The 23632-nt window shown below is 38.1% G+C and overlaps 1 protein-coding gene across 8 annotated transcripts in view; it reads right to left on the bottom strand.

The window, feature by feature from the left end:
- HUWE1 (HECT, UBA and WWE domain containing E3 ubiquitin protein ligase 1) overlaps positions 1–23632 on the bottom strand; it is a 106086-nt gene that overhangs the window by 56498 nt on the left and 25956 nt on the right. For 4 of the 8 annotated variants that reach the window (XM_068362871.1, XM_068362874.1, XM_068362867.1 and 1 more), the window contains exons 7-30: positions 21459–21731; positions 20289–20408; positions 19233–19384; positions 18809–19091; positions 17958–18059; positions 17031–17636; positions 16635–16919; positions 16350–16444; positions 15650–15995; positions 14849–15292; positions 14308–14541; positions 13506–13782; positions 8480–8721; positions 7834–8277; positions 7072–7285; positions 5894–6045; positions 5565–5696; positions 5005–5361; positions 4693–4860; positions 4095–4498; positions 3467–3707; positions 3039–3216; positions 1075–1433; positions 313–528 (exon numbers count right to left, since the gene is read on the bottom strand). In XM_068362871.1, coding sequence (XP_068218972.1) covers positions 313–528; positions 1075–1433; positions 3039–3216; positions 3467–3707; positions 4095–4498; positions 4693–4860; positions 5005–5361; positions 5565–5696; positions 5894–6045; positions 7072–7285; positions 7834–8277; positions 8480–8721; positions 13506–13782; positions 14308–14541; positions 14849–15292; positions 15650–15995; positions 16350–16444; positions 16635–16919; positions 17031–17636; positions 17958–18059; positions 18809–19091; positions 19233–19384; positions 20289–20408; positions 21459–21731 — 6324 coding nt within the window. The remainder of the gene's footprint in view (positions 1–312; positions 529–1074; positions 1434–3038; positions 3217–3466; positions 3708–4094; positions 4499–4692; positions 4861–5004; positions 5362–5564; positions 5697–5893; positions 6046–7071; positions 7286–7833; positions 8278–8479; positions 8722–13505; positions 13783–14307; positions 14542–14848; positions 15293–15649; positions 15996–16349; positions 16445–16634; positions 16920–17030; positions 17637–17957; positions 18060–18808; positions 19092–19232; positions 19385–20288; positions 20409–21458; positions 21732–23632) is intronic. The other 4 variants (XM_068362873.1, XM_068362872.1, XM_068362870.1 and 1 more) reach the window with 3 other exon arrangements.

The raw sequence follows: 23632 nt of genomic DNA on the forward strand, positions 1-23632 counted from the left end.
CTACTTTCCAGTCAATAAAAATTAAATGTCTTTGTGGAATAATTTAATATCAAATGCTGGATCTATTGCACATTTTTTTTTGCAGAAACTAAACATTTTGTTAAAAAATTATCAAACTATTGCAATTTCTACAGCTATTGACTAACCACCTACAGGGAGTCGCGGCCAAGGAAGCTGAAAAGGCAATACCCTGGCCTAGGGTGAAATGAAAAGTATGGTCATAGATTAACATGCATCCCCTCTAAAGAGAAGACTGATCTTTACTTAGCACAAAAAATAAAAGTGTCTGCAACCATAAGGTTCACTACCTACCTCTGTTATCTTTTCATTTGACCCTGCTGAGTAATGATGCTCTGTGACCAGCTTAGCACAACCAGCATAGGAGCGGACAAACTCCGCTAACAATTTACATATCAGACTCTTTGACAGCAGGGGTTTCTTCTTCTTTGCTGCTTCATCAATTTTTTCATTTGATGCCGTCTTTGTGCTTGCTCCGGGAATCTTACTGCTATCGCTTTCCATTGGACTCTGCAAAAGTATATCAGCATTAGGCCTACGCAAACTAAGGTTTGTACAATATTCAAATTTGTCTAGTTCTTAAAAGTAACCACAATAATGGTAATAAGGTTTTATAACTAAAAGCACTAATTTATTTGGAGGCCTTGCTCTCATTACATTTAACCAATTTACAATTTCTACATTTCAACATTAACTTTAAATTTATGATATGTAAAACTATTTAAGTTGATGTAATTTTCTTCCGCAATGGTAAAAGTATGACACAATCATCACCACTGATACAATAGAATAATTTATTTCATACTGTAGTAGCAGCATGGAGAATTTTTCTTAAATACAGTAGTACCAATAATTACAAATTTCATTCGTTCTAGGAGAGGGTTCGCTAACTAAATTCTCATGTTCATTTTAACAGGTTAACAGGTTCGTAACCAAAGGTACAACTGTATTTATTGTTAACTCTAAGTGTACAGTTTAATAAATGTTGAATACCATCAAAGAACTTTGTCATCCTCATAATAGATACTAAAACATAGGTAAACTGTGCATACTAACCTGTTCATCTGTTTCCTGCACAATCATATCATTAGCAGATGATGACCGAGAAAGATGAATTTGGCGACGAGCACCCACGCTAGAGGATGCTGCCCTTTCTTCCGTCGGTGTGGTTGTGGCATTTACCATAGCAGCGACTAATGAACACTGACTGACTCCAGCAGGAGCAGGAGATTCGCTATCATCACTCAAGGTTGTAAGGGCTTCCAAAAGGTCATGGATCAGTTGTTGAGGTTCAATACCGAGAGTCATCCCTGAGCCAGTGGAGCTACCACCGCTGCCAGATGACCCAGAGGCTCCAGCCGCAGTTGTTCCAACACTCTTTCCACCAATACTCTTCATCAGGATACTGTCTTCACCTGCAAAACATAACGGGAAATATAGTTTTAAAATAGAAAATAAACTTATCCCATGTGTATACATACATATACCAAGTCACTTCCCCCAATTTTGTGGGGTAACCGAATATTATAACAATATTATTTTATTTATAAGCATACCACAAACATTTTTTCCATAGCCTTTAGTTTTCACAACTCGCTGATATCAAATTTTTTGTGTGAAATCTGAACAATAAAAAACTAAGCAGCTGGGAGGGAACACACGAACTAAAGGTTGGACGGAGGTGGGTTGCCTGGGGCTATCAATAATGGATGAAAGAGGACTTGATTGGTTAACTATCAAATATTTGAGACTAAATGATGTCGGTAGCATTACTACTGTTAAATATAATTTCTTGACAATAAATCTAACCTCTCCTTGAAAGTAACAGGATCAGGAGTGGATATGTGCTAGCAACGACCCTTTGGAGACAAAGATCCTTATCCAGGTTCAACATAAAAAGCGTAAAAAGAATGACCTCGATAACCTGCATATGGTTTCTACAGCAACCATATGATATGAACGACTTCTATCACGAAAGATACTAGCAACGAAAATAAACTTCATATGGTACTACCAAATGAAAATTTACACCTTGATAATTTAATCCTTTGAGCCCATAAGATGTATTTTGTCAATACTTTATTTTTTAGATTAAATAATATCCAACAGATTTAGTAGATTTGAAAACAAAACCCTCAGAATATTGGGAGTTAAATGGCATGACAGAATTAAAAAGGAAACTATAAGAGAATACTCGAGTACCACATGTGGATTAGATCATGGTGAGGGGTAGATCGAGATTGTTTGGACACGCTCTTTGCACTCACCAAGAGAGATTAGTTCACCAAATTTTCAACTGGGCTCCACAGGGCACCAAAAGAGTTGGAAGACCCAGGCCCACATGGCTGAGGACTATGAAGCATGAGGTAAATAATGAATGGAGTAGTATTGAATTAAAAACTCAAGATAGAGAGAACTGGTGAAATCTAACCAAGGAACTTTGCTTCAACGGGCATAGGAGATATGAAAATTTTACTAAATTATTAAAGTTATATATCGATTAAAAGGAAATTTAATCATCCCTACAATAATGACTGTTGTAAATTTATAACATAAGTTTTTGTGCCAAGTCAAGGTAAAGGGCAAAAATAGGGCCTGTGGCTCAAGTCAAATCATTTGGTATGGGGGGTAGAGTGCTCAAAGGGTTTGGAATTTTTTTTTGATAAAAGGTCTTGAGCCAATGAAATTAAACTACATATAGCCTGTATCCTCCCAGCCTAACAAGGGACTCAACAGAGTTCAGCTGGTACTGCTAGGGTGCCACAGCCCACCCTCCCCCATTATCCACCACAGATGAAGCTTCATAATGCTGAATCCCCTACTGCTGCTACCTCCGCGGTCATCTAAGGCACCGGAGGAAGCAGCAGGGAGGAACGTAGAGAGTAGAGGTCCCCTTTTTTGTTTTTGTTTCATTTGTTGATGTCGGCTACCCCCCATAATTGGGGGAAGTGCCTTGGTATATGTATGTATGTATGTATAACCTGTATAGTTTATCACATATGAAATAGATAAAAACTCACTATTGGCTGACATAAGATTCCTCTTCAAGGTCATGTTTAGATCTATTCGGAGACACTGCTGGGTTATTTCGGTAAAAAGTTGTGGGTCCCGACATGCAGCAGGAGCCAGAAGCCGGAGCAGATAATGAAGTTCTTTAGCTCCAGACATAGTATTATTACTAGCTGATGATCTTATCACCTGTAAGGATAAAAAACTTTTCAATATCATACTTGATATTTGCACCCAATGCACAAGCCCAGGGATAAGTTTAACTTTCCACGTACGGCATATCAGGGAGCCAAACTCATTGTTATCAATATACCCTTGAAAGTTCCATATAAATATTTCTAAAAATTGAACATTTTCCCCAATATCACATGATAATTATTGGTCATACTTAATAATGAAAATAATTATCACTGAATTTACATTCAATTTGCAACTATACCTTTTCCATTGTGTATCGTAGCGTAGTAGGTTCTTCCAGGATATGCCTCATGAGAAGAGCAGCAAGGCTATGAAAACCCCAAAAGCCTGAAGATTCTGTTAGAGAGAGGAGGGTACGGACCCCACCTAAGCTGGCAAACAGACACGCCTGTTCCCAAACTCTTGTTACTCTCAAACAAAGGCGCATGAGAGCATGTAATGTATCGGGGTCCACGCCAAGTTTCATGAACCCAACACACGCCCTGTAGGGAATAAAGAAATTACTTATTTGATATCTCATCTCCTTCTCTAGAATAGACAGGGCTACCACTACAATGCTCTTGAAATGAGATATTGTTTGAAGTAAACATCTTTGTATGTTGTCTCGTTATGGCAATACATGACTGCAATAAAAAGCACCAACCATTGATGACAAACAATGAAACCTGGATACTATATGATGCTATTCTTTAAAACTTTAATTTCAGCTTACTTAAAAAATTCTTTAGTAAAACAAAAATTCCACAATCAACCAAGATAAACAAGGGATGATGACATACACATAACCCTCTTGACTATATGAGACTAACCTATTCTACATTAACCAAACCAATTGAAAAATTAAAAAAAAAACTTCCAAAATGTTTTACCTTATAATGGCCTCGTGATGTGTTGTGTTAAGGCCATCAACAGGTGGAATTTCGACCACATCAACTTCTGCAGATGCAGTTATTGTAGTGTCCTCAGACTCTTCACATTCCATCTTTTCTTCTCCTGTTGCGACAGTAACAGCAGCCTCTTGTTCGTCTACTGCTGTTGCAGCGATAGCTGCTATATCAACTACTTCTGCCAGTGGTTCTTCGTGACTTGGCTTCTCTTCTTCGTCTTCTGCACCACTGGCATCAATGTTTGTGCTTCCAGTTTGTCCTTCCTCTGTTGTTGGGGTTGGTTCATCTTTAGGCATAACGTTGGGTAATTTCTTCTTCTCTTCGCCAATCACTTTTTCCTTGATGGTGATCATGATGGGACGACGGTTGCCAGATTCTTCATTAACCTTAAAAAGAAATGTTTATAATATACTTAGTTCAACCACATATTTTCATCAAGTCTCATGGTCAAACCATGCAGTCTAAAAGAAATTCCAAGTCTTTGTACCATTTTAAATGATGAACAATGCACTGTGCAATAAACTAACTGAAGGGCTTAACTCCTCTATGGGGAGAAAACAATATTGCAAAGTTTTCTTACCTGGACCATTGAGTGGAACTGAATGGTGTATTTCCTCCTTCCATTGATAATGCGAATACTAGCCTCGCCAGCCCAGTATGCATCGTCAATACTCTTATTGTTGCTTGGTGAATATGCACACCACTTCAATGTACTCATATCGAACCATTTCCATACATGATTACAGATCTATTAAGGAAGACGAAAAAAGGAGAAAGTTTTTAAAATATACCTTATCAATAAAAATGTATAAACATCAAAATAAAAGGTAAACCCTTATCAAAACCTTTAGTCAGTCATCTTAAAACTTTATTCTTAAAAAAAAATACTAACCTTGCTAACTTCACTTCTTCGTTGAGTTGCCACAGCTAATTTCTCGTACAAATCCAGCAAAAGTAACCCTGGAGACAGCCATTTAGGGGTTCCTGATCCCTCAGCATCATCTTTATCTTTCTCTTTATCTTTGGCTTGAGAGGGTCCAGATGAAGGTGGCGGTGCCAAAGGAGGAATTGGGATTAAGGATGGGGTGGTTGATGGTGCTGCTGAGGTACCACTAGCAGGTGCTGGAGTAGCAATTGGGAGTGGGGGAGGATTAGCAGCCATGACTGCATGAGTCAAAGTGAACAACTCTGTCAGTGTATCAACCAGGCCAGCTTGTTCCATTGCGCTTGCACAGCCTCTTTTCATTTCCTAGGTAAAGAAACGCAGTATTATCATAGAGTATGAATTTGTTTCGAAGCAGCAGCATTACTACTAGGTAAAACTAATTATTGCAGATTGAAAAAATTTCTTAGATTACAAAGTAAACTAGTCGTAGCCTGAGCATGCCACATTCAGAATGTGTATCATGTTAACTAGACATAAAACATCAACTTCAGACAAAAAAGACCAACCTCAAAAAGTAGGGTGACAAGGTGTAGGCGAACAGCAAATTTGGAGGCTAGGACGGAGGTACAGAGTTGTTCAACAGTTTCAGGTGATGTCAGCGATCCCGATGAAAGCAACTGTTTGGCTTCATTACTTATCTGAAAGAATGAGCATACATTAAAAAATAAGCCTACATTTCTTAAAAGAAAAAATTATAACTTCAATTTTCCAATAGTAACAACAGCTAATTTCTGGTCTTCAAAAGATATAGAATACTCTACTAGTACTTAGCAATGTAGATGAATTTTTTTAACTGTCAATCAAATGTCATGAAAATTTCAAATAATATACTTACTTCATTTATCAAGGTGGTCAGCATACTCTGACGCCATTCGCTTCCATTTCTAGTAGCACATGTGGTTAATAACTCGCACACTTTGTATACCATTTGAGGCTGCACATCCAATTGGGTTAGGCATCCCTCTAGTACACATTCGCTAAACTTATCTATAACAAAAAGAACACAATAAAAGAATTTTGAGATACATTGTGTCCATGAAGAGTCAAGCCTGACTTTTTCTGTTTATCATGTACAGGGGGAATTTAAAAAAGGGAGCAACAGCGAAGGCACATGGAAAGAGATACGTAAAGCTTAGTGTGAACAACTGAAGAAAAAAAGAAAAGGCAACCCTTTTGGCCCAATGTATTTGACAGTGTGAAGAGTTATGAGAAACTATCTTGTTCATTCCAGTATTCAAGAAGCTACACTGGCTAGTTCTATTTACACTTGAAGAATTGGTAATGTTAGCTAGTGTGTTTTGTGGTAGCTCCACCCCTGCCGATTACCACCTACTGTATTTTAGCAAAACAGCCAATTTGGTTTTAGGACAGTAATCATGTTCCCTAGTTTGCCATTTGGCCAAGGAGCATGTGTTGCCCTTCTTACAGTCTAATACTGTACAAAAATCCCTTTAATGTAGTCAGGAATTTTGTACAATTGGCCTTTATTTTAGTACTGTCTTTCTGTTAATTATGAGACCTATGTTTTCAAACAAACAGTTGGGAGTAGGTGGGTCTTGCACCATTGAATTTTCAAGTAATAGACACCAAGGAATTGTTGAAGGGCACCATAGTTGATAAAGAAATGTGATATATGGAGTTCCTCAAGATTTTATTGATATCAAAAGATTTTTGTTACCTTTGACGTGCCATAAAGAAACATTTGACTATGAAGTCGGTATTGAAGGAAGTAACACAATGAACTAGGTATGGGGGGGGGGGGAGAGCAGTCAAAGAGAAAATGAGCACACATTAAGTGCAGGATATTGCGAAGGTATTCTTTAAATGAAATACCATATTAATAAAATTGTAAAGACCCACACATGTAATACCTGTACTAACCATGCAAAACAAACACAAGCTAAGAAAATACTGAAAAGGTTCGTCTATAAAATGAGAATACTTATAAGGAATACCAATGTGTCAATTCTTCCATAAATATACGATCCAGATGAACTAATATTGTCGACTTACCAAGAGTACTTTTACTTAATGGTTCATCATCCACTTCTTTTTGTGGAAAAGGCGGAGGCTTTGGAGCAGAGCCAGACGGCTGCTGCGATGTGCTGCTACTATTGCTACGAGGATCTGTTGTACCACCAGCCAGCTGAACATCCTCTCCCAAAGACATGGCAATTGCCTGAAGCACCTGGTGTTCCTCTGTCAACTCCATCTCACCACCACTAACCTATGTGAAAGAACAAGAATCACCAATATACGAGTGTTAGCAAAACTGACTACACATTCAGTCAATTCAATATAAATATACCTAAAAGGAAGAATAAAAATATACCAAGTTCTGTAACCAAATCAATCATTCTTGCATTAACCCTTTTACCCACAGGCTATTTGGAAATTTCCCAGCACATTTTGCAGTATATTTTTTTTAAATTGCTCTAACAGCCTTAATTTTTGTCATAGAGAGGTCAGGTTGGTCTCATTCTCTTGGAAAATGCCTGAATTTTCTCAAAATATCAAAAATATGAAAAAAACAATTTTATAGCATTTTTTTGCAAGGACGTACCAGTACGTCCATGGGGGTAAAGGGGTGGCTTTTGTGAAACTTACCAGTACGTCCTTTGGGGGTAAAAGGGTTAACTAATAAAAAGAAATAGTTAGGATATATGAGATTTATTAAGTGTTCCTATACTCATTTACCACCTTATCTGCTAAATCCTATACCTTAAAACCAATACCAAACATAAGAACAAATGAAAAACGGACACTCATACTTACACCACTAACTTGGTCCATAGGATTCATCAACAAATATTCTGTTGCTTGTTGCAATGTGTTTGTTTGTGTGATTGCTTCCATACACCTCTCACGACCAAATCCCATATCCATCAGTGCCTGAAGATGCTGGGGATTGACATCAGGCTCTGCCACTGGGGGAGGCTGGCTAACAACAGGTGGTGGTTCTGCAGTTGCCAAAGTTGCAACTGCAGTAGGTGCAGGGGCAGGGGTTGCCCCAGCAGTAGCAGTAGTTGTGGTATTAGTCGTTGATGTAGTGCTGGCAGTAGAGGTTTCCTTTTCTTTGGCAAGACGTTCTTGAATTATAGCTTCACTCTTGATGACATTACAGAGAATGACAAGTACAGACTCTGATATCCTTACTCCATATGATTTCAAAGGAGTTTTCTTTTTATTCCATAATTTCATGACAGCCTCAAATGCAACCTGCAATGGGAATGGATTAGGGTTTATAATGATTTTAGAATCCATATTGATGAGTACTACATAAAGATAAAAAATCTCAATATCAGTTAGTAAGGTACTTATAACATGACTACAGATAACAAATTCATTACCAACTAACCTATACTACACCAGTGTTAAAACACCACTATAAGAACTATAAGAATAAACTATTTTCCATTACCTTTTGAATATGAATAAGGAACTTCAGTGGACTGAATGGCTGATATCCAGGCTGGGATGATTTGGCAGGTAAAGCATGGGGCGAGTCCAGCATGGTGCGAGGGTTTACCAGCCGCTCCAGTAAAACCAACCAAGTGTCTAGGAATTCTCCAGTACTTTCTGGTAACTCTTCGGGATCTGACCCTTCCTGATCTGGCGATGTGCTACCAGTGCTGATTGCCCACTCAAAGGTATTGAAGAAGGCTGAAAAATATAAAGCAAGTCCACTGTAGCCTTACCACTAACAAAGGAGCAACAGACAATTCTAGACAAACCTATATTTTAAGCAGTTCTCACATTCAAAATACACTAGAAAAACTTTAATTGAAGCAGTTACCTCATACTGCAAACATTCTTGAAACTAATCTCTTATTTCTAAAATATAAAAATTCATATAAATATACCAACTATTCTTAAGTAGCTGTTAATAGTAATAAGATGATATCCAGACGTAAACAAAAACTGGGTGATTGAATTAAGGACACCTACCAGAATAGTACTAGTGCCTCTTGAATGCAGAGGTGCCACAGCAAAAGTAGAATTATGGTGAAGTAAAAAAGCAAAAAAAATTCTGACCCATCCCTAGTAATATTTGTCCAGATGCAACCAATGAATCCCGAGACTATGTCCATGTATTCGCGAGTCAAATCTCAAGACATTTATGGGCAAAGGTGCATTGTCGTCTACACGTTCCTGAACTGAGAGTAGCTGCTAACTCTATACCATGTTTAAATGCTATCAAAGCAGAGATTGCCTGAATATCATGGTCCCTAATATCAAGTCGGGTTATTCCCTATTTTGAAGTTGATTCATGTTCTAGATTTATGACCTGGCCCAGCACCAGGGCAGGAGAGGCCACTCAGCGACCATGCGCAACCGGGGCAAGGGACCACTAGTTGCAGTATAAAGAGCCATAAATGAAGCCGAAAAAGATGTATAGGAGGCCAAAAATTGAGTCAAGCTATGCGCCAGAGGGACATTACATAGACCTTTATATTATGCCTACAACACATCATTTGAGGTGCACTGACGTCACTAACCCTTTTCCCTTTTGGGGAGCATGCCCTTCATATCATTTGCCTCTGGCAAAAGGCCGACAAAACTCATATGAGTTTTGGCTCCCAAGTCCTAATCAAATAACAGGAATAGCAATGAACATCACAAAGGGGATATAGTTCTCATACATTTTGAAGAGTCACATCCGGAAAAATTTTGTCTTGCCACACTTGCAAATTGGTACAGTAGTTATTTCTCTTTCTAATGAAGATTCTAAGCAGGATGGATAAACCAAACACCAAATCAAAATTCCTAAAAATCTTCATCTCTCAAGACTATTGGAAAAAAAAGAAGCACTGTAATGCAGTTACAATAAAAATAAAAAGCAACAATAACCTGTCTGGATATCTGCAACTTCACCAGAATTGAAAGATAAGTAAAAAAAAGTTTATTACTCCAAACTACCTGAACTTTGACTAATACTATTGTAACTTTGAATGCAAATTCAACCTTCTTTGAGGCATTAACCTGCATAAATGTTTTTAAACAGATATTCAAATGCAGTGATTATTAAAAAAAGTAAAAAACAATTTACCTTTGATACATCTAGTTTTGGGGTGTTTGAATGTGCGTGGATGTAGTACGATAGAGAGTAAAAGATGTGAGATTGGAAGTATGTTTAGAAGTAGGAGGATGGATGTATTGGCCTTGTGTGAGACAAAGATGAAAGGAAAGGGTGAAGTGATGTTTGGTGAAATGTCTGGTAGAGTGTCTGGGATTGAAAGGGGAAGAGCGAGAGAGGGTGTGGCTTTATTGCTGAGTGAATGGATGACAGGTAAAGTAGTGGAATGGAAGGAGATATCATCTAGGTTAATGTGGGTAAGGGTTAGGTTGGGTAGGGAATGTTGGGCGTTTGTCAGTGCGTATCGGCCAGGTAGTGAGAAAAGTGAAGGAGAGCGGAATGAGTTCTGGAATGAATTAACTAGGTGTGTAGAAGGACTGGGTAGAAGGAATTATGTAGTTGTTATGGGTGACTTAAATGCTAGAGTGGGCGCTGGAGAGGTAGAAGGTGTCATTGGAAAGTATGGCGTACCAGGTGAAAATGAGAGTGGTGAGAGACTGGTAGATATGTGTGTTGAACAAGAGATGGTAATAAGTGCTAGCTTTTTTAAAAAGAAAGATAAAAATAAGTATACATGGGTAAGAGTGGCAAATGGAAGAGTAGTAGAAAGGGCATTAATGGATTATGTGTTGATAACGAAAAGAATGTTTGGAAGATTGAAAGACGTGCACGTGTTTAGGGGTATGGCTAACGGTATGTCTGATAATTTTTTGGTGGAAGGAAAATTAGTTGTAGCAAAAGAGTGGGGGAATAGAGTAGGTGGATGTAAAAGGGAGCTAGTGAGGGTTGAAGAGCTAATAAAACCGGGGGTAAAAAGTAAATATCAGGAAAGGTTGAAAATGGCATATGACGAGGTGAGAGTAAGAGAAACTGGTAATTTAGAGGAGGAGTGGAAGTTAGCAAAAGAAAATTTTGTTGGGATTGCAAGTGATGTATGTGGCAAGAAGGTCGTAGGAGGCAGCATGAGGAAGGGCAGTGAATGGTGGAATGAAGGAGTGAAGGTAAAAGTGGAAGAGAAAAAGAGGGCTTTTGAAGAATGGCTGCAGAGTAATAGTATAGAGAAGTATGTAAAATATAGAGAGAAAAAGGTGGAAGTAAAGCGCAAGGTACGTGAGGCAAAGAGGGCAGCTGACCTGAGGTGGGGTCAGGGACTGGGTCAGTCATATGAAGAGAATAAGAAGAAGTTTTGGAAAGAAGTGAAGAGAGTAAGGAAGGCCGGCGCAAGAATTGAAGAGACAGTGAAAGATGGAAATGGAAGGTTGTTAAAAGGAGAGGAGGCAAGGAAAAGGTGGGCGGAATATTTTGAAAGTTTGCTGAATGTTGAGGATGATAGGGAGGCAGATATAATTGCTGTTCCAGGTGTTGAGGTGCCAGTGATGGGAGATGAGAATGAGAGAGAGATTACAATAGAGGAAGTGAGGAGAGCACTAGATGAAACGAGAGTAGGAAAAGCATCTGGTATGGATGGTGTGAAAGCTGAGATGTTGAAGGAAGGGGGTGTGACTGTACTTGAATGGTTGGTGAGATTGTTTAATGTGTGTTTTGTGTTGTCAATGGTACCAGTAGATTGGGTCTGTGCATGTATTGTACCACTATATAAGGGTAAGGGAGATGTGCATGAGTGTTGTAATTCAAGAGGTATTAGTTTGTTGAGTGTAGTTGGAAAAGTGTATGGTAGAGTACTGATTAATAGGATTAAGGATAAAACAGAAAATGCAATCTTGGAAGTACAGGGTGGTTTTAGAAGAGGTAGGGGTTGTATGAATCAGATTTTTACAGTTAGGCAGATATGCGAGAAATATTTAGCAAAAGGTAAGGTGGTGTATGTTGCGTTTATGGATCTGGAGAAAGCATATGATAGAGTTGATAGGGAAGCAATGTGGAATGTGATGAGGTTATATGGAGTTGGTGGAAGGTTGTTGCAAGCAGTGAAAAGTTTCTGCAAAGGTAGTAAAGCATGTGTTAGAATAGGAAATGAAGTGAGCGATTGGTTTCCGGTGAGAGTGGGGCTGAGACAGGGATGTGTGATGTCGCCGTGGTTGTTTAACTTGTATGTTGATGGAGTGGTGAGAGAGGTGAATGCTCGAGTGCTTGGACGAGGATTAAAACTGGTAGGCGAGAATGATCATGAATGGGAGGTAAATCAGTTGTTGTTTGCGGATGATACGGTACTGGTAGCAGACACAGAAGAGAAGCTTGACCGACTAGTGACAGAATTTGGAAGGGTGTGTGAGAGAAGGAAGTTGAGAGTTAATGTGGGTAAGAGTAAGGTTATGAGATGTACGAGAAGTGAAGGTGGTGCAAGGTTGAATGTCATGTTGAATGGAGAGTTACTTGAGGAGGTGGATCAGTTTAAGTACTTGGGGTCTGTTGTTGCAGCAAATGGTGGAGTGGAAGCAGATGTACGTCAGAGAGTCAATGAAGGTTGCAAAGTGTTGGGGGCAGTTAAGGGAGTAGTAAAAAATAGAGGGTTGGGCATGAATGTAAAGAGAGTTCTATATGAGAAAGTGATTGTACCAACTGTGATGTATGGATCGGAGTTGTGGGGAATGAAAGTGATGGAGAGACAGAAATTGAATGTGTTTGAGATGAAGTGTCTAAGGAGTATGGCTGGTGTATCTCGAGTTGATAGGGTTAGGAACGAAGTGGTGAGGGAGAGAACGGGTGTAAGAAATGAGTTAGCGGCTAGAGTGGATATGAATGTGTTGAGGTGGTTTGGCCATGTTGAGAGAATGGAAAATGGCTGTCTGCTAAAGAAGGTGATGAATGCAAGAGTTGATGGGAGAAGTACAAGAGGAAGGCCAAGGTTTGGGTGGATGGATGGTGTGAAGAAAGCTCTGGGTGATAGGAGGATAGATGTGAGAGAGGCAAGAGAGCGTGCTAGAAATAGGAATGAATGGCGAGCGATTGTGACGCAGTTCCGGTAGGCCCTGCTGCTTCCTCCGGTGCCTTAGATGACCGCGGAGGTAGCAGCAGTAGGGGACTCAGCAGTATGAAGCTTCATCTGTGGTGGAAATGTGGGAGGTTGGGCTGTGGCACCCTAGCAGTACCAGCTGAACTCGGCTGAGTCCCTGGTTAGGCTGGAGGAACGTAGAGAGTAGAGGTCCCCTTTTTTGTTTTTGTTTCTTGTTGATGTCGGCTACCCCCCAAAATTGGGGGAAGTGCCTTTGGTATATGTATGTATGTGATGATATGTTAGGCTGGGAGGAACATAGAGAGTAGAGGTCCCCTTTTTTGCTTTTGTTTCATTTGTTGATGTCGGCTACCCCCCAAAATTGGGGGAAGTGCCTTGGTATATGTATGTATGTATGACACGAGGTATAAAATTGCTATATGGCTAACTGACAACACATCCTTTGCAGTGACTTACCATTAAGACCTTGTGATGACACAAAGTATTGAATCATTAGGTGATACGGCATCTTCTTATCATCAAACAGCATCGGATTAGTAAACCTGACGGAGCAGATGAGAAAAGTCAACCGGAACTTTGGTAAGGGAGAGGCAGGAGGAGGACTCCAAGAAAGCCCTGCATGCAGAAGATTGGCTAGAGCAGAGGCGACAGCTCTGGCTGCGATAGAAGGTGGTGTCAACGATGGCGCTACTTGCTGACCTCTTCTCTGTCGTAAGGGAGAGCCCACACAAAGCTGAAAGAAAAAATATTAGCAATCAGTTACAAGTCCGAAAAACATTTTCCCCTTTACCCTTTTACCCCCAAAGGACATATTGGTACGTTTCACAAAAGCCATCCCTGTACCCCCATGGACGTACCGGTACGTCCTTGCAAAAAAATGCTATAAAAATTATTTTTTCATATTTTTTGATAATTTTTTGAGAAAATTCAGGGATTTTCCAAGAGAATGAGACCAACCTGACCTCTCTATGACAAAAATTAAGGCTGTTAGAGCAATTTAAAGAAAAGATACTGCAAAATGTGCTGGGAAAAAAATAACCCCCTGGGGGTTAAGGGTTGGAAATTTCCAAATACCCCGGGGGTAAAAGGGTTAATAATAAAAATCTAAATTAGCAACCAGTAAAACCTTTATCATGTCTAAATTAGATTTCAGCTGTCCTACTTAATGACTACAATGCAATTACAGATAACTCGCTTTGAACTTATCCTCCATAATTTAAAAACTCCAAGACTATTTCTAACTTTAACTACAACGTACCTTTACAAGCAAGGCAAAAAGTTCTGCTAAAGCCTTTCCTAAACGTGAAGCTGATGACAGAAGGGGCTTTATCAACTTCATTTGGTGTTGTGTTGCTGCCGACTGCTGACGAGTAGGGCTTTCCGCTGCAGAAGCCCCTTCTCCAAGAGGAGTGCCATTATCAGCAATGCCTCTGATATTGTTACTTTCTGTAACTTCCATTGCAACAGTTTCATTTCGACTTCCTTCTTCACCCTGAAGAAAAATTGCAAACTTTAAGAATATATTGAAATAAACTAACAAACTAACAAATTCGTAGATAATTTGTATTTTTCCTAACTATACAAACCAACAAATTTATGATGACAAGTATTTGTGCCCATTAAAAAAATGTACTGGTCAATTTAGTGGCATCACCAAACCACAGCTTAAATTAGGAGGTACAATTCAAGTCTTCAAAAATTAAAATACGAATTATAGAATATAAATTATACTTCAGAAATTCAATCAATATTTCACCACTGCCAACGAAAAATCAAAGACAAAACATCACTTTTCTCACCTTCAAGTCAGGAGGAAGCAATTTCTCAGTATCTTCTTTCCCAAATAAACACCCAGCTGGTAATCCATCGTCTGAACAAAGAGCAAGAAGTACCGTAGATTCCCAAACAAGTGAGGTATATAGTTTAGTTAAACCAGCCAACACTCGAAGACCTAAATCAGTTCCCCACTGGTTGATAGACATCTGTCTGATTTCTGTCTGCCCAGTTCTGCATACGTGGACAAGCATCATTATGTATGCATGGACTGCACTCAATGTATGAAGCAGTGGTGTAGCTTGTGGAAAAGCTGTCGCTTCCCCTGGTGTTGGAGCAGATGCTAGTTCACGCAGCAGCACTGAACCGCCAGGTGCTGGCAGGGGTTCGTGGAGAGGTGCTAGGGCTTCTAACTTTTCGTTCAGACACTGGAGGCCTCGTTGAAGAACGCCACATTCGTGAGCAAGGTTCTGAGATGGATAGAGTAAAAATAAATATCACAACACATGGCATTTAAAGGTTTTAAAGGTTCTAAAGGTCGCTCATGAATGGCAGAGGCAAGGGACAGTGACATTGCCCTAGCAATCCGGACAATGCCCTAGAGACTGACCATATATTATATGATCAGCGCCCAAGCCTCCTCTCCACCCAAGAATCAATCACACTTACAAATTGAAGCCAAAGTTTGATAAATTGACCTTTTGAAACAATTTCCAACTTGAACTATTATAACAGAATCTACCTAGAATTTATAATTTCAAAATATACAATGAAAGCAAGTTAATGTACAACTTAATACAACAACAAGTGTTAAAACCAATACCTACCAAAATTGATTTACACACAGATGCTACTGACTGACAAGCTTGTGACACTGGGAAATCAATGGGCAAATTAGGTAATCCAAGAATACCCAAAAGTGGCACCAAACCCTTTTGGGTTACAAATTCCTTACAATGGTCATCAGTCGAATTGTTAGAGAGAATAGCATCAACAAATTTCATGACATTTAAGACATAATCTACGAGAGGAACAGGTCTTTTCTCTCCTGTAGCTGTGTCTGTGGGTGGCACATCTTCTCGCTGCCCACTGGATACTGAAGGGCCTGCAACACCAGATTCTCTCTCTTCCTCTTCTTCCTCCTCTTCATCACTTGAGTTATCATTGTGAGTCCTGCAAACCAAATGCAATTAGAATTCAATTGAATATTAATATTTAAATAAAAAAAAAAATCCAAGGGTTATCTAAAGACAATGATGATCAAAGAATGGAAATAAGAATTTATCTTATAATTACATTATTGAATAGTTTAACAAGATGACCAACCTAGAAAACCCAGATCTCAAAAGGGGTTGACCTCTTCCTCATAGAAATTTCATTATTATTAAAGTAATTGGTTAAAATAACCTTACTACTTTATCAAAAGAGAATTTGCATATTGAGAAAAACTTATATTGGTTTAATTATGAAATGGCTATTTACCAAAATCCAAATTCAATAAAATAAAAAACCAATTTAATAATATACCTCATGACAGGTGCTGGTGAGGCTTCATGCTTGGGAGGAGTCTTCCAGCATATGTAATGAGTGTCGCTTCCTAACAAACACACTTCTTCTAGGAGCTGAAAAGTTTTTAATGCTTAATGTTAATATATTATACTCTACAGTAATTATCACCAAACACTATCTCGTAGAAATCATAGAAATCACGTAAGCAGCCTTTCTATCTTTAGTCAAACAAATACATAACCTTTCAACAAAATAATTTAATATATCTTAATTGAGAAATTCCAAAGATGCTTTAATATCTACCTTGACAATAGCTTTCATTGCTTGAGCTTTAAGACTTGGCTGGTGGCGCATTAACTCGTCCATTGCATTTCCCAAGTTGGATGCAGTGTCTCCCATGGGATCGGACGACCTTCGTCTCCTCATCGCAGGCAAATAGTCGGGCGAAAGCAAAACCTTGAACAGTCTTTCGAAGGGCTTACAAGCTACAAAGGCAGCGAGACCACGAGAATTAAGGCATAAAGCACTGAATACATTCGGTAGGGAACCTAATACTTCTCTTGTAGCAGGTACCTGAAAAGGAACGATCTTAATTTTTATAAGTTTTGAAAAATACTTCCAGTGCAATGTCAAGTTGATACTAATGAGAAATCTCTAAAGATTTATACCTATACTAAGATGCACCACTCTTATACTCACATCTTTGACTAGCAATGCATGTAACACAACATCTGTGAGACCATTATCTTGAAGGGAGGACAAGAGAGATGGTTCCCCAAACACGTATACAGTAACTACATCAGTTGCGAGCAAAAATAGAGAGGCCCCGTAATACTCTGCATTACTTATGATATGTTTCAAGGAAGCTGGCAGACTTCCTTCCATCAAATGTCTCATACTTTCACTGAAACCAGGTTCTTGAATAGCTTTTTTCAAAAAGTTCAACATGGATTTCACTAGGGCTGCTCTTTGGGGTAAGCAGGATAAACCCGTCTTTGCTTCACTATAATCTGGCCGCGAGCTAGCTAACATATCTGCTGCAGTTGAAGTACTGGGTCTTATGTTTTCAACATCACTAGCTGGAAATGATGCCCCAGCAGCACCAGTATACGATTCAGTAGTGTCCATTGGCGATGGAGTTGCCGTGTCCCCAACCTCCGCAGTTTCTGTTGATACAGCCGATTCTGCATCAGCTGCTGCTTGTTGACTACTTTCTGTAGCTGCAGAGGCTGAATCATTCTCTGCGAGTGGTGCTGGCAGAGTAATGACAAAAGGCTGTTCTTTTCGGCATTCATCAACTTCCACCTGATTAGGAAAAAAAATTAATTTCTATAAAACTCAACATAACACTATTTTATACAACCATAGATAAGTAACAATATCAATTTTTAATAACTAGAATCATTTATTTTTTTCTCTATCGAATCCATGGGATACTGTATAGCATTTATTTAAATCATTTACCATATACAAATTCAAATCCTGAGAAATAGCCAGAATTATATAGCAAACAGGGGTCAATAAATTGTGCCAAACTGAGATATACCCTTCATATTCTACCTTTATTCCTTAAGACATAAATGTGCATATTACAAGCAAAAACTATAAAATATTTTCTAAACATACCTCTAATCTCCTAATGAAGGCCGTGAGTCCTCCATGAGTCTGGAAGGCATGCATATCTAAATTGGTTATGAGATCTATAACACGGACTGCTCTGGTCACAAACTGGAAAAAAAAAGAAAAAAGATTAATTACTTAGCACACAGGTCTATTAATTTCTTATACAAGGCCATTTTGTATACCATTGTATATACAAAATACAGTTAATGCTTAAAACAACAAATTGAAAAATAAAAGTCGACACTGGTCATGACCAATTCATGATTCACAACTATAAATTTCTTTACAAAATTTAAACAGAACAGACATGAAAAAGTTAAAAAATTCATAAAAAACCATACAGCAATCGTTGTGAACTTATAACTTACTTTTATAAAGTTTTACATATGCCTACAGTTTGCAGCTACTGTACTGTGTTTAACCCTTTTACCCCCAGGGTATTTGGAAATTTCCAACCCTTAACCCCCAGGGGTTATTTCTTTTCAAGCACATTTTGCAGTATATTGTTTTAAAATTGCTCTAACAGCCTTAATTTTTGTCAGAGAGGTCAGGTTGGTCTCATTCTCTTGGAAAATGCCTGAAGTTTCTCAAATAATTATCAAAAATATGCAAAAAGTATTTTAAATAGCAGTTTTTTGCAAGGACGTACCGGTACGTCCATGGGGATGAAGGGATGAGTTTTGTGAAACGTACCAGTACGTCCTTTGGGGGTAAAAGGGTTAAGAAGCTTTCTTTTCAAGTTTTAAAAGTAATACAGGCCTCATAATATAAAAAGTTTTGAAACCTTGAAACCATGAACAAAGTGAATTCTTAACATTGTAATAGAATAAACAAAAGGTTAAACCCTGACTCACTGTTATGTGATCTGGTTCGGTTCCCTTCCAGTTGACAACAGATATGAGGGACTCCATCATGCCACAGGACACTAGAGCTTCACCCCCTGCTTCGTAGCTTGCTAGGTGGTAAAGGAATGAAAACAGAGCTGTGGCAAGCGGGGCCGGGAAGGGATTGGGAACTGGCGGGTTTGTCGCTGTCAACGACGAGATGCAAGATCTAACCAAAACTGGCAAGAATCCATGGTACGAAGAGGCACCCGTTACGTCAATTATAGTATTCAACCTGAAAGTATTGAGGACACTAATATCAGTGAATGGCAATCTTGCCATTTGCTCATACAGATATAATGATTTTCATTTAATCTCAAAAGGGGGTAGAACAATATTGAAACATACTATATTGTCTACAAGGCTTTTGATAGCACACAACAAAAATACTCACTTAGGAAAACTGGGCATACGGTCCAGATGGATTATCGAAGTTAGAGTACGTAATGTGGCGGCCTTAATTTCCGTTAGTTTTGGATCATTAATTTCCAAAACCTCCACAAACTCATCCAGAAGCCCCGAATATAACACTGTGTTAGCATTGTCCTGAAATAGTTTCAAAAGTTTTAAAGGGAAATTGATACAGAAATAAAAAAATACATTACTCTCATATTCAGATTTTACTTATATCACACAGTTCACTTCAACATGACTATTAAAAGTAATCACAGAGTTTGAACCAAGTCAAATTTGCGCAGTGTTTGTCATCATCTCAATTCAAAAGTTTTTCTTACTACAATCTATTCTACTTAAAGCATTCATACTGTTTCACTGTACAGTGATACCTCTGGATACGAAAGTTTCTGCTTACGAAAAATTCAGGATACGAAAAGCGATACGAGGATTTTTATGCCCCAGTATACGAAAACATTTTCAGGATACGAAAAGCTTACGAGATCCCAACTCGTCGCCGAGAGTACCTTTTTTTTCAGGGTAACAACCCTTAATTTAGGTGTACAGTACAGGTAACAATACACCTTCACTGATCCAAATGCATTACATACAGTACCGTAACTTTTATACAGTAGTAAAGAAAACGGACCGTTTTATTAGGGCTTGGAGGGGATAACTAGGCTATAACTACATTATTGAATAATCTCATGGTGGTTTCTGGAATGGATTAGGCTGTTTTTAACGGTTGGGTTAATTATTGAATGATAGAAATGGCTGCATTGTATGTTTATTACTACAGTTTAGCGTGTTTATGAAATAAAAGGTGTCTTTTCGTAAGGCTTGGAACGGATTAGGCTATTTACATGTAAAACGCGACTCAGGATACGAAAAAATCAGCATACGAACCGTATCCTGAAAGGATTACTTTCGTATGCTGAGGCATCACTATTCAATTTTGGCCATACAAAAAAATAAATTATCCCATACATACTATGATAAAGACCTATCATAACTCAAAATTGCATCAATATTAACACAAAACACCTCTTCTACACACCTGCAATGCATTGCAATACACTAAAACAGACAATGCTTGTAGTCTCGCCTGGACACACTGCAAGCGAGTTTCAAACGAACCAAAACTATGAGCTAATCTTATGTGGGTAAACAGGATCATCTGAAAGGAAAAGAATTCATTAATGTCAATTACTTTGAATGCAGAAGAATATTAAAAATGAAGACCTAACCTTATGAAGATGTACAAGAAACTACACATCTTCCTACAAAATTGTTCGAAGGTAAAGTTTTTATGTGGTTTCCCTAAATTAACTACAAAACCTTGCAAGGAAATTATTCAAGAGGTAAGCATAGGTTTAAATGTCACTTGCCTAAAAGAAGAAGAACACCATGATTAGGTGTCATTTTGTAAGCGATGAACAAAATATAGTAGTACATGTCATATTGCTGTGCAAACCAAGGCAGGTAAAGGATGCACTTACTATAAATGCTGTAATTGCTATAAAATAACTTTTCAGTCATCAATTTGGGTCTTTTATATCACCAATTGCAGATATTACTATGCTGTCCATGAAATGGCTGAATACACATGAAAAATTTGTGATTAACTCTGATAAAACATATGCAATACTCTTTGCATCCGTAGGATTGTGCATTAAGACACACAAAAGTTATAATTTTGCAGTACAACGCAAAATTATTTAGATTATCTTCACTTTCTAAGTCAATAATAGAGGTGATAATGTTGGAACCACAGAACTAAGAACTAGAGGGACACTCAGTACAGAGTATGCCTGTGCCACGTCAAACAATATAATTTTTCTATTAAATGCACTGCGCAATTGTACTTCGATGCATTTTCTTCAAAATCATATCCCACATGTCGAAGTTTCGTTGAAATTGGTTTACAGTAGTAGTATTTCTCCAATGTTGTTCCCCAACAAAAAATATTATAACACAATATTTACTTAATATTACAGTTATTTTCAAAGGAAATTCTTCTTCACCCCAGGGGTTAACTGGATGGTTTGAATACTCTGCCTGTTTATCATTAAAGAATATTTGAGCGCGATCAATTGCGTGCACGTGAGTGTGAGTGTCGGGTGTGAATCAGCCCTTAGTGTACTATTTCCGACACACTTGCAACACCATCAGTGAACTGTAAAGTCAAACAGTCGTAAGTCGACGACTACCTGTACAAACTCCTCACCTGTTTCTCCATAGGCACTTTGTAGACCTGTAAAAGCTCCTCCATGACTTGTGCTGGTGACTTTGATATATTCTGCATGTTATCGATGTGAATAGTAATGATGGAATTACTACTTCGAGCACCAGTACTGTTGCTCCCGCTTGGAGAGTCACCAGATTGCTGCTGCTGCTGTTGTTGTTGTTGCTGCTGCTGCTGTGATGCTTGTTGCTGCTGCGGCTGTTGGTGTTCACCGTAGAACTCATAATGGAGGGTTGTGGCATTCTCAGGGAAGGACTGAAACCCAGTTAAAAATGAAAATGTAATCTAAAACAAATAGAAGTAAAAGTAAAACTAATTTTTCAAGATTCATCCTTAAAAAATTTATGATTTGCAAGTTTATCAATCACAAATTCTAAATTGAACTTCAACCTTTTGACAGTGCTACATTATACAGTGGAATGAAAAATTACTTTAAAATATTAAAACTTCAAATGTGTCTAATTTCTCAATAGAAAATAAGATGAAATGAAATAAAGTACTGTTAAAACAGATATACTTCAAACCCAAATACTGTATAGGTTTTATCAAAATGAATTAATGAACTTCTTATACAAAGCATGGAAACCAAATGAATACAGTAAAAAAAGTCCCACAAAGATTTTAAATCACTGGCCATGACATCAGTTACTTGCCGAGATCCTACCCACACAATTACAGGGTATATTTACATTATCATTTTTCCTTACGCAATTGACTAAAAAATTCTACAATAAATAATCAAAATAATTCCCTTCAAGCTCACTTTGATGAAAAGTGCTATAAACTTCTTGTGTCTGGTGCCAGAGTTGCCAAAACTCTTTGTGAAGGGCATCATTTCTACCAATGGTTAAATGGTAGAACAATCTAGAGTTTGAGGGTCCAACACAATTCTATTTTCCCCAAAACCTTCTTTACAAACACTGATAGATAATGATTTTCCCCCAAAGATATCTTCTTATCACTCTATACAACCTACAGTTTCATTTTGAAGAAAGGGTCTGTACTGAACTTAGCCCCAAGTCTTTTTAAAAACAAAATTTTTCTAAATATTCTTCAAAATTCTAATATTTTCCCTTTTACATGAGTTGAGTAAAAAGCAACCAATTAACAAAAGCAACTCATACATTGTATGATTAACTTAAATTACCCTGGGGTGAACTACTGTAAGTTTTCAACTATAGTCCATTTCTTTTAGCAAGTCATATTTGCACCGACTCGCAACGGTGCCCTTTTAGCTCGGAAAAGTTTCCTGGTCGCTGATTGGTTAGAATTATCTTATCCAACCAATCAGCGATCAGGAAACTTTTCCTGAGCTAAAAGGGCACAGCTGCGAGTCGGTGCATATATGACTCGCTAAAAGAAATGGACTATAGACTCAATCGTTTCCATCATGTTTTGTTTGGTAATGTATTCTATTTGCTTACAAGCTCACCCACTAGCTAATCACGGTTAACTCAAGCAAGGTAAATGTAAACACTAGTACATCTACTGACTAAAGTCTTTTGCATTCATGTAACATGTGTAGCATAAATTTACTTTCACTTTCTTTAAGACCTTCCTTTATATACCTTAATCTTTAAAATTTATATGACCTCAGTACAGCCATATGTTTGTGAACTCTCCTAACTTAGTGATGTTTGCTCAATTTCTCCCTGACTTGAGCACCATTCTTTACATCAAGACATTATGCAGTTTGATAAACACCTAAGACATTATGCAGTTTGATATACAACTAAGACATTATGCAGTTTGATAACACCTAAGACATTATGCAGTTTGATAAACACCTCAGACATTATGCAGTTTGATATACACCTCAGACATTATGCAGTTTGATATACACCTCAGACATTATGCAGTTTGATAAACACCTCAGACATTATGCAGTTTGATATACACCTCAGACATTATGCAGTTTGATATACACCTCAGACATTATGCAGTTTGATATACACCTCAGACATTATGCAGTTTGATATACACCTCAGACATTATTCAGTTTGATATACACCTCAGACATTATGCAGTTTGATATACACCTCAGACATTATGCAGTTTGATATACACCTCAGACATTATGCAGTTTGATATACACCTAAGACATTATGCAGTTTGATATACACCTCAGACATTATGCAGTTTGATATACACCTCAG

Source organism: Palaemon carinicauda, chromosome 39 (genome assembly GCF_036898095.1).
Source record: "Palaemon carinicauda isolate YSFRI2023 chromosome 39, ASM3689809v2, whole genome shotgun sequence".
NCBI lineage: Eukaryota > Metazoa > Arthropoda > Malacostraca > Decapoda > Palaemonidae > Palaemon > Palaemon carinicauda.